Source organism: Danio rerio, chromosome 10 (assembly GCF_049306965.1).
Source record: "Danio rerio strain Tuebingen ecotype United States chromosome 10, GRCz12tu, whole genome shotgun sequence".
Taxonomy (NCBI): domain Eukaryota; kingdom Metazoa; phylum Chordata; class Actinopteri; order Cypriniformes; family Danionidae; genus Danio; species Danio rerio.
In genome coordinates this window covers 27,489,941-27,506,597 of record NC_133185.1, presented here as the reverse complement: position 1 = coordinate 27,506,597, position 16,657 = coordinate 27,489,941, and the positions used below count along the sequence as shown (strand labels likewise).

The window sequence follows — 16,657 nt, the reverse complement described above, 5'->3', positions numbered from 1 at the left end:
CTTTTTACACCTGATATTAAGATGCATTTTTGCATGATGCAAACTGGGAAATGCTTTGAGGTTGACCACTTACAGAGGTAGATGATAAAAACATTCAACCAGATGGTTTTTGTACTGCTTATGTGGATAGACAACCAAAAAAAAATTAATATCAGGTTTAAATTGGGCCAAACTGAGACAAAAATAATAATAATAATAGTAATATAATGTCCTCTTAAGAAAAAAAACTGATTTGTCAATTCCTGACCTCTTTATCCCTTTAACTGCCTGCTTTACCAAATAGTTGACCATATTTTGACTGTTTTAAATAATCACTGTTAAAGTCATTTAAATAATGACTGTTTTAAATAATGGTTTACACTACACAGCATTGTTGGTTTACAAAAACAAAAAAAAAATTAAATAATCAAACAAACTAGTACACTTGATTTTGGTTTTATTGTAAAAAACAAACAAACAAGAACTGTTTTTCCTGGTTGGGCAGTAAGAAATTTAAATTAAACATCTATTTAGTTCTTCAAACATGTACAGTTGCAATCAGAATTATTAGCCCCCCTTTGAATTTTTGTTTCTTTTTAAATATTTCCCAAATGATGTTTAACAGAGCAAGGACATTTTCACAGTATGTCTGATAATATTTTTTCTTCTGGAGAAAATCGTATTTGTTTTAATTCGGCTACAATAAAAGCAGTTTTTTTTATTAAAAAAAAAAAAAAACATTTTAAGGTCAACATTATTAGCCCCTTTAAGCTATATATTTTTTTCGATAGTCTACAGAACAAACCATCGTTATACTATAACTTGCCTAATTCCCCTAACCTGTTAACCTAATTAACCTAGTTAAGTTTTTAAATGTTACTTTAAGCTGTATAGAAGTGTCTTGAAAAATATCTAGTCAAATATTATTTACTGGGGCGAAGTGGTGACGCAGTAAGTAGTGCTGTCGCCTCACAGCAAGAAGCTCACTGGTTCGAGCCTCAGCCTGGTCGGCTTGGCTGGGTCAGTTGGCATTTATGTGTGTTTGGCATATTCTCCCTGCATTTGCGTGGGTTTCCGATTTTCCCCACAAGTCCAAATACATGCCCTACAGGTGAATTGGGTAGGCTAAATTGTCCGTAGTGTGGGTATGGGTGTTTCCCAGTGATGGGTTGCAGCTAAAAGGGCATCCGCTGTGTAAAAAGCATGTGCTGGATAAGTTGGCAGTTCATTCCACTGTGGGGACCGCAGATTAATAAAGGGACTAAGCCGAAAAGAAAATGAATTAATGAATGAATATTATTTACTGTCATCATGGCAAAAATAAATCAGTTATTAAAACTCTTATGTTTAAAAATGTGCTAAAAAATAAACAGGGGGCTAATCATTTTGAATTCAACTGTAGATGAAAACATATTTAACTAGATGTTTTTGTATTGCTCAAGTGGATAGACAACCAGCCACATTTAATATCAGGTGTAAATGGGGCCACACCAAGGCAACAAAAAAAGTAAGTAATAGTATAATGACCACTTAAGATCAAGAAACATTTTGATTTGTCAAGTCATGACCTATTTAACCCTTTAACTGGCTGCTCTACCAAATAGTTATATTTGGTAGAGCAGGCTGGAACTAATAGACCATATTTTGACTGTTTTAAATAATGACTGTTAAAGTCATTTAAATAATGACTGTTTTAAATAGGTTTACACACACAGCATTGATAGTTTACCAAAAAATCAACCAAACATAATCCTGTTGCACTTCTACAATTGATTTTGGTTTTATTGTTAAAAAAAAGTGTTAAATGAGAATCTTTTATGGCATACTTAAAAAAATCAAGATGCATTAGTATTCAAAAATGTTTGATTTAGATTTTTTTTATTAATCCTACACTTCATATTTTTATGATTTTCATAGTATTTGTAATAATTCGGTACTTTTACCATAAACCGACGTCTACCATTTGGTAGAGGCTGATATTTTAGAAATTATGGGATGTGAGTGTTAATCAGCGACATTAAGATTTAAAAAACCCAATTTAATGGGACAGTTAAAGGGTATAATTAAATATCTATTTAGTTCTTCAAACATGTAAACAGTCTGATTCTATGAATAGTATAATAATAATAATAAACCACTATTTTGTGAGACAGCTCTTGATTTAAGGGACAATGTGCGGATGGAGATTCTTTATGTGTAATCGGTCATGTTTTATAAAAACTGTTAAAAAATATGAAAATAGGAAATCTCACCACATTTGTGACATTTAGTCTTTTTAATACATGGTTAGCTCAAATTATTGGATTTCATTTATTTCGCCATTAAAAAAAGGCTCTGAACATTTTTTATTAAACTTCCTTTGGCAACAGATTGACGAGGACAGCGATGCAATAAAAATTGCATTTATTTTCTTTTTCTCAAATATGTCTTCCTCAGAAGTACTATAGGAAATATCAATGGAACCGTTAAGGGAAATCAAAACCACAATCGTTAAATTCCCTAATGCTCCCATCGCCAGTAATCATCGAGGGTTACCATGGCCACAAGAAGGGTAGGTTGGATAAAACGATTAGCTTTTTCTCCATTCAAAATATTCTCATTTACTCAATATACAAACGAATCAACACTGTCAAAAGGAACGAAATGCGAAGAACAAAAAATGACAAAGGTGCAATTTCTGGAATTGACCCATTTGTCGAAATTATGTCAGACAATAACTCAACATGGAAAGTCTGAACCATGAAGGTCAGGTCACTCCAGCCAGTAACATACAGTCTCCTCTTACATCAGGTGATGATGTCACGTCTCTTCCAGTAATATAACTCAGGTGGACCTGAAGCCTCAAGCTGGCACGAGGTGAGAATGTCAGTGATGTTTTTTTGGAGACATCACCCGAAATGTGATAATGAGAGTCGAGACAAAATCGTAACCAAGCAACGGAGATGTGTAACACTCAAGAGTTTGTGAGTCGAGTTCTCGGTTCTTAGTCCTGCTGTCTTCAGCCTGAATCACAATCACGAAGCTTTGAAACACATACAGGCACACAGCTGGAGTCCATCTGCCGGGGTTAAAAGATAAAAACACAAACCGCTGTAATGTGCATGTGCGTGTTAAGTGTGTATAAGTTTGGGATTGTGTGTCTACAGCAAGTAAGCAGTTTATCATGGCGTACGCAGTACTTCAAAAGCCCAGGAAGAGATGAAGAAGCCCTCAAATCATCACGATGAAGGACTTCAGCACGACGCAGAGGGGTTTTTCTGGGAGCGCTTAACTTTGACCAGCGACCTCTTGGAAGAGTCTCGAACTGAAACAGTCCATCATTTGTCTACACCTCCTCCACATGCGATTCCTGCAGCTCGCATAAAAATGTTTAAAAAAAACAATCCTCAAAAACAAACAAGCTGGTACTGAGGAGTTGGGATAGGAAGCTGATGAAGTGGAAGGAATGAAAAACTGTTTCTTTGATGCACAATAAATAAATCAGATGGAGGTCTGAGTGCAGAAAAGACAAACATTTACAGTCGGGTGAAATGAGAAAAACAAAACATAGAGGGGAGAATTCACTAAACGCTTCAGCTAGTTTTGCGTGTGGTACTCTCTGTGCCTCATTCACAAACCACAAACAATCCAGCTTAACAAATGCACAATTTAAGCTAAAATGTTTTTAAAAACGTACATTGCAGTGCAAAACTTCTTTTAAAGCAAATCTGCCGTATTACAGAAAAACATGAAACATTCTACTGGATCCAGCTGATGATGCTAAAAATGTTGGATCATTCATCATTGGATCAGGGCAGGAAGTGTTAATTCCATGGTTTTCCCTGGACCGCATTATGCCTAGTTCACACTAAAAGTGAAACGAAGCATTCACATGAGTAGATTACATACAAAGTCAATGCAAATGTGCAAAGGCGACTTTTCATCAGGTTTGGTGTGAATAGAGTATTAGAAGACACTAACCAAACCGATTAAAAAATTTGCAATAATGACTGTGAATTTAAATTTGTGAAATAAAGATCAAAGGATGGAGAAACTGAATGATTTGTAGATACAATGGGTTTCAAAAGCCTTTTCAACCGTTTGGATACTCTATTATAGTTCTAAGCGATTCTTTAGAGCAGTGGTCCTCAATCCCCAGGCCACGGTGCTCATTTGGTACCGGGCTGCACAAGAAATCATTAGCACTTCCGTTTAATTTATAATCCGAGTCTGAACGATCGTTTATTTTGAAAAATGACCGTATTCTCTTGCTTACGTCTTTAACCCACAAGTAGCAAAATAAGCTATTCATTGTAGTCATTGTAGTTTTGTTGAGAAAAAAGGCCCAGTAAAAGACCCAAACAACTGCCAAGGAATGGATCCGCAACCCAGGTGTCAACAAATCAGGTGAATCCAGCATGTCTGTGCAAGAAGATCAACTGCTGAAAATTTGCAAATGATGTTCGCATATCGCGTCTTTTCTAGAGTTTATGCAAGTTTGTTATTTCCAATGGAGATGTGCAGCTTGTGCGTACAAGCGGCGTGACGCACTTTCACCTTCCAGAAGCACACAAGCTGAATGAATGTCGCGAGCGCACTGCGAGTCACGTGACAAGATCTGACCAATTAGCCTTCTACTTTGTATGGAATATAAGAAAACACAGAACACCCAAACACAGCAGTGCTTTGTAATTTTTCTCCATAAATAAAACTTGTGTCAGAGTGACAGCAATGTCAACTTGTCATCCTCTGAGAAAACTGTTGATGGTCACCTAGCAACCTACGAACCCCCAGTCATGCGTTAACCGGTCCACGATGATAAAAAAAAGGTTGGGGACCACTGCTTTACAGTACAGTCCTTTACTTTAACAGATTGTGCTAGGTCACAATGCAGCCTAAAATGGAGTTCTTCTGAATGTACCTTTATTGTTGCCAGATTTCCTGTAGTGAATGTAGTGGTGGTAAAATAACCCGCACAGTGCAAATAAACAACGCAAACAGCAAGCACAATTAGAGTTCGTTTACATGACAACAATGTACTGAAAACGGATTTGTTTTTCTTTTGCACTTTTTTGAAGAGGAGTCAAATGATCCTCATTTTCAGATATGGGAAAATGACTAAATCAAAGTTGCACTACATCGGCCAGGCCAGTAGGTGGCAACTTGGTAAAGAAACACTATATGTCTGCATAAATATGGTCCTGTAATCCACCATAGCTGTTATGGCTATCAAGTACTCATGATGTTTTCAGTTTTTATTTCATGTAAACGCGCCTTTAGTGAATTTCCCCCTAAAGTATAAAATGTATGAAGTACTTATATTATTTATAGTTATTATTTTTCACTTAAAAGTCTCATTCTCTACTGTTTGGTTCTGAGGTTAAGCACAATAAATCCAACCATCAGAATGGACGTATAAACTCGTCTCGAACAGGTGTGTGACGTCCATTCACTTGTGCCGGAGCACATGTGAAGTCGTTAATCCAAACTCCGCCTCAGGTCGCACACAAAGACACACGTGTAAATAAACGCACACACGCTGCTATGACATAAAAAGCAGAATTCACCGCTTTTCTAGAAAGTACCATCAACTCAACTTCGGGTTCAAGTTCTAGTAACAGGCTCTAACATATAGAGTCGCTCGGACACACAGAGTGTGTGTGAGGTACTATAGAGTCAGCATGTGTTTTCTGTGTTTGTTGATCTCATACTTTATAGTAAATATTGGCAGGGCTCTGAGGGGGCATCTCTTGAACGATGTAGACAGGATGTCCATAATCGCCACTGACTTTTTCATAATGGGGGCAGTAGGCCGAGTCAGAGGTCCGCAAGGGAATGATGATGTCACTGGGTTCTGAGCCATTATTGTTGCCCCCACTGCTCCCTGTCGCCGTCCCACCAGAGCTGCCCCTCTTTGGAGTAAGAGAGGAGAGCGTGAGGGCAGGATGGTGCGTTTCGGAGTGCTTGGCTTTCCGACGTCGGTAGCAAACCACAGCAATCACAATGGCGATCAGTAGGATAAAGGCTCCCCCTGCACCGCCGGAGATCAGGGCAATGTTAGACGCAGACACGGCGCCACTTTCACTGGTTTCACCCCCTTTAGAGCCACTTTCAGTATCTGAAATGGAAAACAGCAGATAAATATGTGCTCGCACGGACAAGACGTACTCGCTTTCTTTCTGGAATTATCTCCTAAAACAAACATCCTGGTAATATTTAGATAATGTTCGATTTTAATCCTTAACTAGCTTTGATTTCAGCCAGCTTGTATTCCAAAATGCCTCATGTTTGCTGGTTAGTCAAATGTTTGCCTTATGGAGATCAACAGTGCGGTCTAAGCCTTTGAAAAATGAAAATAATGCAGTTCTAAGTACACTAGATGGTGCATTAATATGACAACAGATGCATATACATACGCGTGGAATCAAGTTTAATACATAAAGATATTTAAAAACAGACCTCATAGGGATTTTGACTGTTAAAAACGTGTATCATATTTTCTAAAATATAAGCCACATCTTTTATAATCTGAAGCTTGCTTTGATTTAAATTCCAGAGTGATTATATACTAAAATTACCATCAAGCCAGCAAAATATGAGTAAAGTGTAGTAAAGTGCACACACACATTTGGATTTATGCTGAATCATAGTATTTGTATCATGCATATTTACAATAAATTTGACATTTACAATACATTTTGTTAATAGTGAATGCCACTATAACTTTTTTATATACTTATATTTATAAATCATGTCTAAAATGTTTGTAAACATTTTGTTTTATTTATAGCTATGAGTAGCATACTATATTATAATCAATCCTAATGATTATATTATACAAAATATAATATGGTACTTGTTGTCTTTCTGAGCACATGGAAACAGAATCGTACATTTTTAAAGACAAGTTAACATATTAAATTATTAACAGTTATTTTATCTTTTATATAGAATTAATAACATTTTAATTATTCTTTATTTTTAACTTTTATTTTCTGTTTTATTTTGCTTAAATTTCATTTTAAAAACACTTAGTTTTAATCAACATTTATTTTACATGTTTGATTAAAACTTACAGTTTTTTATAAATTTATACTTTAATAAAAAAAATTGCTTTAGTAACAGTAAAAACGGTGTTCCAATTAACATATTTATTAAATTAAAAAATCAATAGACCACATAAAAATCAACTCCACCACATATATCAAGTGTAGCTGTCATATGATGTCTTCTAAAATTCTAAAATGCTAAAAGATGACAAGAATAATGCAGAGGAGCATTTGGCATCACGCAGCGTTGTCAAACACCATAACAAAACAATGCAAACAATTTTGGAAGTCCACAAAGTGCTTTAATATTTAATGAATCTGATGTTTATGACATAAAGAGCTACTGTGCTTACGAGAAGTAAGTTTGAGGTTGACCAGAGTCATATCCTTTATATAAATAGAAACAAATAGAAATATTTAATGAGAAAGAACTGTGACTGTTTACCGAGGTTTTGAATTAAATATAATGTTGTCCATTTTGATTCTAACACAGACTGATTGCTTTGCTTTATAACAGTGTCTCAATGTATTATCAGGTGCCAAATGTATTAATTTACACATGTCTGTAAATATTTTGTGACTCAAAGTGCCTGTTGTAACTGACTGATTTATGAAACAATCACAGTTCTTTCATGACAACTCGGAGAGATGGTAATGAATATGCATACAGTTAGGTCCATTAATATTTGGACCTAACTGAATGTTTGACCTTTTATTGGCTCATTTTAATTGGGATAATGAGGGAATAACACACACCCAGCCATGGAACACCTTAGAAGCCAATTGTCCAATTACTTTTGGACCCTTAACAAGTGGGAGGCACATATGCAAACGGTTGTAATTCTTACAGCGTTCACCTGATTTGGATGTATATACCCTCAAATTAAAGCTGTCAGCCTGCAGGTAAAGCACATCTTGTTTGTTTCATTGCAAATCGATTGGGTTGATGTACAGAACCAAAAATATTGGAATTGTGTCGATGTTCAAATATTTATGGACCTAACTCTTTGTCAATGTTGATTTGTTTGGCATAGATCTGCTTCACTGCTGCTGCTTTTATTATTGATGCAGTGCAGATCTATACACAGGTGGAGTTGGGGTTGAGGAGGGTATCTGAAAACATGCTGCAGATTGCTAAAGTACACAACACTGAGGTAATTAAATGTTGAGGAGCGATCTCATTGGCTGGTGACCAATCACCTGAAGTTGATGATGGGGTCGAAAGTAGTTTGGATAACAGAGACATATGGCAAAACTTTGTATTTTCATGCTTTACGGAATAAAACTTAAGAAAGTCTTACATCAGCTGCACCATGCCACGTCTTTTAGAATTATTTTCTATGAGGTTTCGTATAGCGGCACTGCAATTCGGCATCAGTTCATGCTGGTTAGCAACATATACAAAACAATTTTAAAAATGGGTCAGCACAGCACAGCATGATGCATCCAGTGTGTGACCCGCTTTAGTATGAATAAATCATCAGTAAATGTTAATTTATTATTACACCATTTTAAAATGGTGTCTCGCACTATTTCTAGTTGTTACCTGGGATTTTGCTGTTAGGTCGCCCTGGATCAGGCTTGGGCTTTGGGGGAAGGCCATATGCAGCTAGAAAAAAAAAAGATTGCATCATGAAAAATATCAAGCATATTTTGATGCATGGTTGAGTGATTTTGATTATGAACAGCAGTGAAAATGTGCTGATATTGAGTGTGTACATGTTCACCTGTTTTTCCTTATTGGAGAAAGGTCATAATTGGCTTTGGCTCAGGCATAAATTGATCGTCACAGCTAGATTTTTGGCCCTTACACTAATTTTAATGAGTTAACCTACGTTCTGTCAGTTTATTGAAATGCGTGAAATGTGACACAAGTGTGTCTATTTAAACTGTACATTTAAATACCCCTATATACATTTCTGGAGAGAGCAAAATATGTCCCAGGAGCTACGTTTTTGTTTTTGCAAATTCACAGGAGGCCGCTGTGTACAACTATTTGAGATCTCAAATATCTTCCGCGAGTGCCATTTGCGCCTGCTCTTCTCACATAAATCCAGAGGCTGCTGTCGACTAACTCACTGACTGACTGACCAACTGACCGATCCCCACACCGTCCCCCTTCCCTAAACCCAATCAGTAGTATTTTGAAAAGCACCGATTGACCCGCCCACCCCCTTCCCTAAACCTAACCACACCTTTTTAAAAAGCAATCCAGAAAATGAACAGGTCTTACCTGATTTTTATTACCTTTTCAGATTTTACCACATTCTCACCCGGTTATTTACTTGTTTATTTAATTTTTTGCCTTCTGTTTTTGTTTTTCCTGCTTTCAGGAACCGTTTTACACAAGACTCAAATGCTGTCACCGCAGGCAACTCTGCTCTGCATCTCAAGTCCACAGACATACGGGTCATGCTACCGGACAAACTGGTAACAGCGAAAAAGCAGTCCACATGCAGGTAAGCGGTCAGTTGTCTAGCGTTAAAGGAACGGCATCCTGTAGCGTTCGTTTTAAAGATGATATGCAGCCATAAGTAGCTCTGGCTACATAATTCTGGATCTCAAGAAACGTAAATAGGGCTACGTTTTCAGAATGATCCTATGTTGTTTAAGTGTGCATTAAAGAAGATTTCAAAAATGCTTTCGATCACAGTGTTAGATTGAGCCCCAAAACATGCAGCCAATCAGCAGTAAAGGGTGTATCTAGAAATATTAACAAATATATTAAAAAGGGGCAGGTTATTATGGGTTATGGGCATGTTTATGTTGGTGATTTCTAATTCACACATCAACATTAAATTAGCTTAGTGCACATTTTGTTTTGCTCTAAGAGATAAAATATACTGCACACTCTTCGCAATTTCTAGCTATTTTATAAATGTGTGTTTTCATCACATGCAGCAGAAGCAGAGATTGCCACAGTCAAATTTTATCAACTGCGACTAGGAGAATATATGAGCTGTAAATTTCCCTCTGAGATTGTTTTTAATTATTTATTTGACATAACAACTGACACAAGTGATGCACTCTGAGTTACACAGATTATTTTATCTTGACATCACTACAGGGAAATATTTATTAAAGATTTATTGATAAAGTCCTGGAAACATGGTTTGCTTGCATTGCTGAGTACAACAGTAATGTTTCAAGAAGCTGTTTTTCAGTGAACAGGTGTGCAAGTAATGATTGACATAAGATTTATTGATTTTTGACTTGAAATCTTTCTTAATATATTTACTGATATGCATTTGGAGGTGTAGATACTCACTCTGTCCCACTTTGAGGACCAGCTTCATCCCTCGCGTCACACAAACGCCTCCTCTCATGCTGTCGATACCTTCTTTGGTTCCATCAGAGGTAGCTTTGAGAAAGAGGCAGAAAAGAAACAACATCAACATTAATGTCAAGGTTTTTTCTTTTAGCATTTCCGATGATGTTTTAATGACGACTGACTGGAACTCTGCAATAAAACAGTGCTTTATGACTCTCTATTACTTCAGGTTGATGTGCAGCCACTCGCTCAACTATCAGGTATAACTGCATAACTGGCACTTTACACGAATGCAGAGCACATCGGGAGTCCCATTACTGTTTTATTAATCATCAGAGGCAAAAAATCCATGTTTTCCTTTTGTGATAACTATAAGATTTTCTGAATAAACCAACAAAACATAACCTATCATGAAGATAAGCAGGTTATAAATCAAATTTCTTTCTTTAAAACTGTAATTTTTCTCTGTCTTAACTATTACAAGAAGACGATTTTAATTTAAACAGATTGAAAAGCATTGTTATATCATATGTACTATATCATTAAATTAAATGTACACATTCTTAATAAATGTCTACTTCTATATCTTTAGGGTGAAATAACGTTCCATCATTCAGACTGCCAGACATGTTTATATACATTTTATGTAAATTAACAATTTGTTCTGACTTGTCAAAATATATAAAGCAGAAGAGCACCCAATCTTTGGCTGCTGTAATTATGAGCTTAAAAAAGGGTATGATGAGCTGCACTGTGCAATGCCCAGTGTGCTGGTTTCACTCTCCCTTCAGTCATAGACACTGTGGTGTGAAGTGGCTATTACACTGGATAAGCAATGTGTTTGGAAATCCATTCACTTGCATAGGGTGAAGTAAACAGACGCGCAACAGTTAAAGCTCAATATATCTCAACATTCTGCTCTGGGGATAGTCTGCTCATGTACAGATACAAATTTTTACATGAATCGCACATGCTCACCAGAAAACAAAAGATAGCTCAAATAACTGTTTGATAATAACAAGACCTTTATATCAAAATCCCTTCAAGAGAATAAAATGCTTTCAGTAATGTGATGTGATGTGATTTCTGTGTAGTTCCTAATGCTTGCAACAGCACTACTATGCTGTCATGGCAACGCTAGTAAAACAAATGTCTCTCCACACATTCTTTCTCAATAAAATTTTACTGTCAAAAAAATGGTCATAATGGAACCAATGGCTGCTATGGGCGCTATGACAAAATGTTTTTGTTGGGGCCTCAAAGTGCATGGGTCCTTAGAAGTGTCTTAACTTTCTCCCCCCAGCGGTGCCCCTGTGTTTCTGTATTTTAAAATCAGTATAATTCATCATTTAATACAAAGCATTTTTGGTTTCAGCCCAGATTCATTTTGATGCATTCCTAATATAAAGTACTAAATGATCATACTAAATTTGCATAATTTTTACAAAATAAAATAAATAGGACTCATTGCAATAATTTGGGGAGGGGGGGGGTTGGTGCATTCATGGATCTCAACCTTTTTTAAACATTTCTAGATTAGATATTTACTTGATGTCTGTATTTATGAAATGAAATCTGATTATTTTTCTGAAAGGGTTGCAAAATCCACAAACCTGATAAACTGAACAGAAAACAAACAGCTCATGTAATATTTACTCTGACCTTCTGAGGTAGACAATTTCTGAAGGTTGAGCACTGCTTTCACTCAGCATCCATTCAAAAGAGAAATGCCCATGTAATAAATGTCGTAGCAACTTTTGTACAGAACTGTTTACATTCAGGTTAATGAAGTTCAAATTAATAACACTTTAATTTAGTTGGTTTTGCCACACAAAATATATGTAAAAAATATTGCAGTCAATTATTTAAAAATGTTAACTGAATTCACAGCATGAAATGCTGATAAATCAAATAAACAATTCTTAGAAAAAGGAAAGATTATTTATGAAATTAAATATTGTTTTTAAATGTAAAAATATGTATCAGTATGTGTGTGGTTTATTTCTAAGTCTAAGTTCTAGTTTTTGGAGTTTTCCATTCTGACTAAAGTAATGCTGTATGCCAGCTTGCTTGGGTTCTTTCTAGCATTGCTTCTTGTCTATTTAGTTCTTGCTTGTCTCCAGGCTGCTTTGTATATAGGAAACTGTCTCTCAGGAATAACAGAGACTCAACTATGTTGCCTTTTAACCATGTATACAATCATCCCTCAAAACACAAACACACACGTACACACACACACACGCAGTCTCTGAAACACTTCGCCATCGCATCTTACAGCCTTCACATTACTAAATATTTCATAGGTCAGGCGCCTCTCTGAAAAACTCAGTACTTCATCCATGTATGTCTGAATAACTCAGCATCCACGCACTGAATACTGCATTCAAACAATCAAACTGTACAAAGAGCTTCATCTTCAAACTTATTTTCCTTGGCAAATATAAAGCCCACTCATGAGGCGATATTGAATTCTCCATCGCTGAAACACTTTGCATTCGAACCATTCAATATTTCATTAAACGTCTGAATGACACGCCGTGGCTAATCTGCAGCGGCGCTTGTGTACAAAGACTCTTCCCTTCCGAAATATCTTCTGATTATTACGTTCTTAGGAAAACATTACGGCAGGCGGCTGAAAAGCACATGCCAACCGTGGTGCCAGTAAACATTCAATAGCTTTTCTGCTTGAGGGAAACTGTTGTATTTTATGATAAAAAGGAACCAAGGCTGAGGTGGGCTATGAATTTGCCGCTTGGTTAATGAATTTGAAGATTAATTTAGCCAGGCAATGATGTTTTCCCACAGATTTAGGATTTGTGAGGGATGGTTTGGATTTGGGACAAATGAAACTCTATCGACAACATCTGTGACATGCCTTCTGTCATAGAAAGTCCTTTAGAGTCTTCCTGTGCGAAAAAAAAATGTTAACAACAATGCATTTACAGTGGAAGTCTAAAGCACTTGAAAAGTTTAATAGCAGAAATGTCAAGCTCATTTTGATGTTACAATGCTTATATAAATTCTTGTTGTCTATGTGAGTTGTGTCCTGACATACTTTATTGAAAAGTTTGAATAATCCAGTGAACTATTGTGAAATATTATGCAATTTAAAACAACAGTTTTCTATGTTAATACACTTTTAAATGCAAACTGTTCATTTGATGGAAAAGCTAAATTTTCAGGGTCACATAATCTTTATCTAGTGCTTAAGAAACATTAATCGTATTATTTTAAATTAGCTGATAATAAGCTACAGCATTTATTTTACATAGACATTATTTATACTCTTTTAAAACTCTTTAGTGTCACTTTGGATCGATTTATTTAAATCTATATATTTATTGTATAACTCACCCACAATTTTATTTTGTCATACAATATGTAACATTTTCTTTTAAGAAGAACATTAACCAAGATGTTTAGCTGAAAACGAGGTCATAGGTGATTAGTAAAATGCAAGGCATTTGCTAACGGTTCATTGAGAGAATGAAGAAACCCATACAGGCAAAACAAAATGAAAACCTGTGGCTTCGGATGGTACATTGAAGTGTTATCAAGGTATCCATAACCCTGGACCAATCCGTACCCCAAGCTGATGCTGTGGTGGTCATGGAAGAATAGAGTGCTGCATGAGACTGATTCCTAAAAAGACCACAATGATAAACAAGTGACCGCACTGATCCTGTGTGCCAGCCTGACCACCTGCCAGTGTCCTACTCAAACCTGCAGTTCTCCACGATAGACGTCCAGCTTCTCAAGCCTCTGGCGCCTCGACTGCAGCTCCACACAGGAAGTTTGGCCAGAAGAATAATGGTCGTGCCCAACAGAGCCTGGTTTCTCTTCAGGTTTATTTTCCCTTCACTTCGTCAATTGGGGATGTTTTTTTTCTCGCCACTGTCACCACTGGCTTGCTCGGATCCAACTTGTGGAGCTGCGCATCAATAGGTGTGCTCTTCAGTGTTTAAGCTTTCAGCAGTGAAATTGAAACCATATTGAACTAAACTAAATTGAACTTTAACTCTGAATTGTTGACTTTACTAGGACTTTGTTAAGCTGCTTTGACACAATCTACATTGTAAAAAGTGCTACATAAATAAACCTGAATTGAATTGTTATGAAGCTAAACAATCTCTCTGTGCAAGAAAATAACATTTATAATAACACATTATCATTACCTTGTAATCTGTGGATCGTTAACGTTAAGCTTACACTTTCAAAAGTGCTAGTAGTTTTTGACTGGCATTTTTAGAATCACCAATAACTGTAGTTTCAGCTAAAAATATTCTTTATTGTCCCTTGAAGAAAAAAAAAAAAGTCACCTACATTTTTCATGGCCTGAGGGTGAGTTAGGGCTGCTCTAAATGATATTATATTGCATTGCGATAAAATTTATGTTAATAACAATGATAAGCTCTAAACTTTCTTTTACTCTATGTTCACCTAAGAGCCAATCACACTGCAGAAATTTGCAACAATGTAAATCTAAAAGTGAGAGGTACCGATTTTTCAGCCTCTGGAAATTTATCGGCCGAAATGTTAAGCATGTTTGTGGCTTCAGTCATTGTTAGGGGTACTCTTTTAAATCTAAACTTATATCAAAATATATATTGTTATCATTCAATATGGAAAATAAAAATCGAGATTGCATTTTTGCCATATTGCCTAGCCCTAGGGTCAGTTAATTAAATACACATTTTTTTAGGCAAACTATTTTGCCTGCGCACTGCTTCAGACAACACGTCTGCTGTTTCATTTTGTGTCATCACAACATACTGTTTCGGTCGTGTTGTTTTGGTGATAATCTTCTTTTGGCCAAAAATGGCACTTTTCGGTGGCATCCCTATTAGATAGTAATGTTAGTCATATGTCAAAGTTTTACTACTACATTAAAAACTGCTACAATAATAAAGAAAACTCTTTTTTTCATGTATTCTATTTAATTAATGCAACATTAAATTAAAACAAATGTAGGTACACTTTTACATTCACATACACATATACAGAGTTCAAGTGCTGTCAGTTTTAGAAGTTTGTTTTTTTAATTAGCATTTTTTCACTTTAAAGTCAACGAAAAATAATCTATTATGACATCTATGATAACTGATCATAAACACAGGAGCTTGCAAAAGCAAAACAGAAAAACAATTTCAGATAGGATTTAGAGCCTTTTGCATCTTCATCTTCATGCATGCTCTTCGAATATCATCACATTACTATGCATATACATACATCTACATCTACATACATAAACACATTTATTATTTGCTTTAGGCGAACTATTTTGTGACATTTTTCTGATGTTATCAACAACATGTAACCGGTGCTGTCCATAGAGCTCAACTGCAATTAAAGCATTAATGTTTTGAAAAAGAATGTGAGCAAACATTAACAACCTTTGGATATCATCCAGAGCGCCTTTTAGCTAAATATTACATTCACCAAACTGGCTTAAATAAAGAATAATCTTTAGAGATTATGCAAAATGTAACGCATATTCACCCCTCGTCACATGTAAACACGCACTACTAACACACACTCATAGAGTGACTCAAAAACCATGACCTTTTTACTGCTCACGGCAGTCATTAGTGAACACACTGGAAGTGTAGAACAAAAAAAGATCCATCACCTAATGGCTCTCATTGTGCACTTCACCTTCCTCACTCTCTCTTTCGCCCCTGGAGAGATTCAGTAAAGGTGTAAAAGCTGTTCTGGATCAGCAGAAAGAGGAACCGAGTGAACATGGTTGTCATAACACCAAAATCTTCATAGATAGTTGGGAAAATTATGAAATGAAAATTCTTGACCGAAACCGAAAACAGATATAGAGCAAAACTGCAACAGCGAATATATTATTACAATTATTAGTACTATTGCATGTATGGCTATGACTGTACTAAAATCAAGGCATATCAATTGGATAAATTAATATTAAAATGAAAAAATAAATAAATAAATAAATTACAAATTATGAAAAGATTTATTTATAGCACATTGCACCAATGGGTTACCACTTCTGGGGATGGGCACTTATTACAGTAAAAAGTAGCTATTTAACCCAAAAATCCACCAATAAGTTTGACAGATTTTTATATAGTCGATTAAACTTAAATGATTAAAAACGTAACAAATATTTGTTAGGGTTTGAACTACAAAACCAAATTCAAAACAATTTTAGTATCAGTTTTGCTATCATTTATACATATCATTATAATTACATTGTATTATTATAACTAGCCTATAGGCCTAAATCATGCTGGCAATCAAAAACAAAATTACATGATATCGCAGGTAGTTGTCCTCTGACCGAGTGCACCTGAAAACACTTGAATGACAGGTACGCTCTGCACACGCCTGCGCACTGCTTCTGCTGTCCCTA

The 16,657-nt window shown here is 35.9% G+C and overlaps 1 protein-coding gene across 1 annotated transcript in view; it reads right to left on the bottom strand.

The window, feature by feature from the left end:
* Window positions 1-421: 421 nt before the first annotated feature.
* Window positions 422-16,657, bottom strand: part of efnb3a (ephrin-B3a) — a 73,842-nt gene continuing 57,606 nt past the window's right edge. Inside the window, exons 3-5 of the mRNA XM_687578.8 lie at window positions 10,276-10,368; window positions 8,554-8,616; window positions 422-6,076 (exon numbers count right to left, since the gene is read on the bottom strand). Of these exons, the coding sequence (XP_692670.2) occupies window positions 5,664-6,076; window positions 8,554-8,616; window positions 10,276-10,368 (569 nt within the window). The 3' untranslated portion in view covers window positions 422-5,663. The remainder of the gene's footprint in view (window positions 6,077-8,553; window positions 8,617-10,275; window positions 10,369-16,657) is intronic.